This window comes from Apis dorsata, unplaced genomic scaffold, assembly GCF_000469605.1.
Source record: "Apis dorsata unplaced genomic scaffold, Apis dorsata 1.3 scaffold_92, whole genome shotgun sequence".
NCBI classification, from domain to species: domain Eukaryota; kingdom Metazoa; phylum Arthropoda; class Insecta; order Hymenoptera; family Apidae; genus Apis; species Apis dorsata.
The window spans coordinates 1,451,941-1,454,099 of NW_006263390.1; the positions used below are offsets into that span (position 1 = coordinate 1,451,941).

General features: G+C 33.1%; 1 protein-coding gene across 1 annotated transcript in view; it reads left to right on the plus strand.

The window, feature by feature from the left end:
• Positions 1-7: 7 nt before the first annotated feature.
• Positions 8-2,159, plus strand: part of LOC116185059 — a 5,024-nt gene continuing 2,872 nt past the window's right edge. Inside the window, exon 1 of the mRNA XM_031508571.1 lies at positions 8-1,792. Coding sequence (XP_031364431.1) covers positions 1,759-1,792 — 34 coding nt within the window. The 5' untranslated portion in view covers positions 8-1,758. The remainder of the gene's footprint in view (positions 1,793-2,159) is intronic.

The following is a 2,159-nucleotide window of genomic DNA, read 5'->3' on the forward strand; positions in this document are numbered from 1 at the left end:
GCGAAACAAATTAGGGATGCACGTTTCATCCCGTTCGAATAAAGAAAGATAAGAAACGATTCGAACGATTCGATATCCTAATTTCGTAAGCTTTATCCTTATCCCTTTATTATATTTGTGATACGCGTTTTCAGCAAGAATCTTCGTCGCGCATGCTCTCGCTTTCGTTTCTCATCGCTGCGCTTTCAGTGTAAAGTGATAAGAAATCGAAAGATTTTATTCCAATTTGTAATCCTGTTAACGCGTTCTCTAATAAGAATTCTAGTCAACACTGTACAGTACTTTTTTTTTTTTTTTTTTTTTTTTTAAGTGATCGTTAACACGTTTCTTTCCCTTTAATCGTATATTCGCTTATGTCGATTTTATAATCGATAATATTCCGCATTGAGATCTGTGTTACGCGCACCGGTTATTACTATTATGCGCGAAAAATGCTTCGATAACTATCGCGTTCAAGGGGGGAAAAGAAATTACGAGATCGATCGATAATAATCGACGCGACTGAGCGATGGTTATCGATGGAGCGCATACGAATCTCTTTTGTAGTTTTTTTTTTTTTTGAATAATGCACAACGGGTAATAGAATTGACGATATATTATTAAAAAAAAAAAAAAAAAAAAATATCCATATCGCACGAGAATACTAGAAGAATTATGAGGACGATTTCACGATGCGAGTAACACGACGACGATAAAATGAGAAAATGTAAGACGCGCAAGAGATGGCGTTCTTCCCATCTTCGAGATACTCGTCGCTAAATTGTTCGGAACAACAACTTTCGTATAGTATTACACTGACTCTGTTTACACGTCTCGTTGTTCGCGTGCTCGATGATTTTTCTTTGCGATAAAGATGAACTTAGCTACTTGAAAGGAGCGCATAGACAGTGCCTTACACACAATTTATCTAGTTTTACATTTTACATACATACATACATACATACGTATTATAACTTTCCAGATGTTTACCACAGTTGAACGCGTATAAGAGAATATAAGAGAACTGAAAGAGTTTTATTCTTTTCACCTGTGACTTCGTGTAAACATTGTCTCTGTATAAAGAAACGAGAAATCTTCTTCGTTCGTACTTTATATATAACCTTATATACATATACATACGACGAGAATGTAATTTTCGATCGATCGATACGGTCCGGAAATTAATTGTATCTTTTAACCTGTTCTTTTTTTATCCTTATTCGTTACTTTACTTTTTTCTTTTTTATTTCGCGATTTCACGAGTCTCGAATGTGTCGCGTTACCGTTCAAAAATTCGAACCTTTGCCAATTTTTTTTTTACGTTTCGCGTGTCGCTTTATCCCAAAATGATCTTGAATGAAAAAATTCTATTTACTCCCGATCGTTAGATCATATCTATATCACGAAATTCTTAGGAATAGTTAAAAAAAAAAAAAAATATAATTACTTCGTAATATTTTAGGAAGGATACGTTCAAAGCTTGAATATAGCGAGACGAAATATATTGTGCGTAATGATTCGTAATGCGACACGGTGAATCTTAATTATAGCTATGATGATAAAGATTAAAAAGAGAGAAGAGAGAAAAAGAAAAAAAAAAAAAAAAAAATCTCGGTGATTTCGATTAACACGTGTCTGATTAATTCGCGAGATTACAGACATTCCGTACCAATTATCGATACGAAATTATACGTAAAGAGACTTCGTTGTTCGATAAAAGACATTGTTTATGCACAATGAAGCACTTAACCGTAGAATTACCGTAGTTTTTAAACTTAGATGTTCGCTGTTGAGGATCGCACGAAGTTTCAAGGTAAAAAAAAAAAGAAAAAAAAAAAAAAAAAAAAAAAAAACGTTTTTCCGCCTTTCCTTCTTCGTAAACAATCGATTAATGCATTTCCTAAATGTTTAGTGAAATATGTACTTGATTGCAATGCGTTTTTTTTTTTTTTTTTTTTCTTAGTTACTAAGTCGAATATCAAGTGTGACGACGTAAGTAAATTTGTATTGTTGATTGTCCGCACGACAATTAACAAACAACGCGTTTGCTAAATCGATTTCCACCATTACCGTTTCAATCGTTACGTCGTCACATCGATTAAACGAATATTTATTATTGTCGTATATTTTACGATTACGCGCGCAAAAAAAAAGAAGCAAAAAAAAAAAAAAAAAAAAAA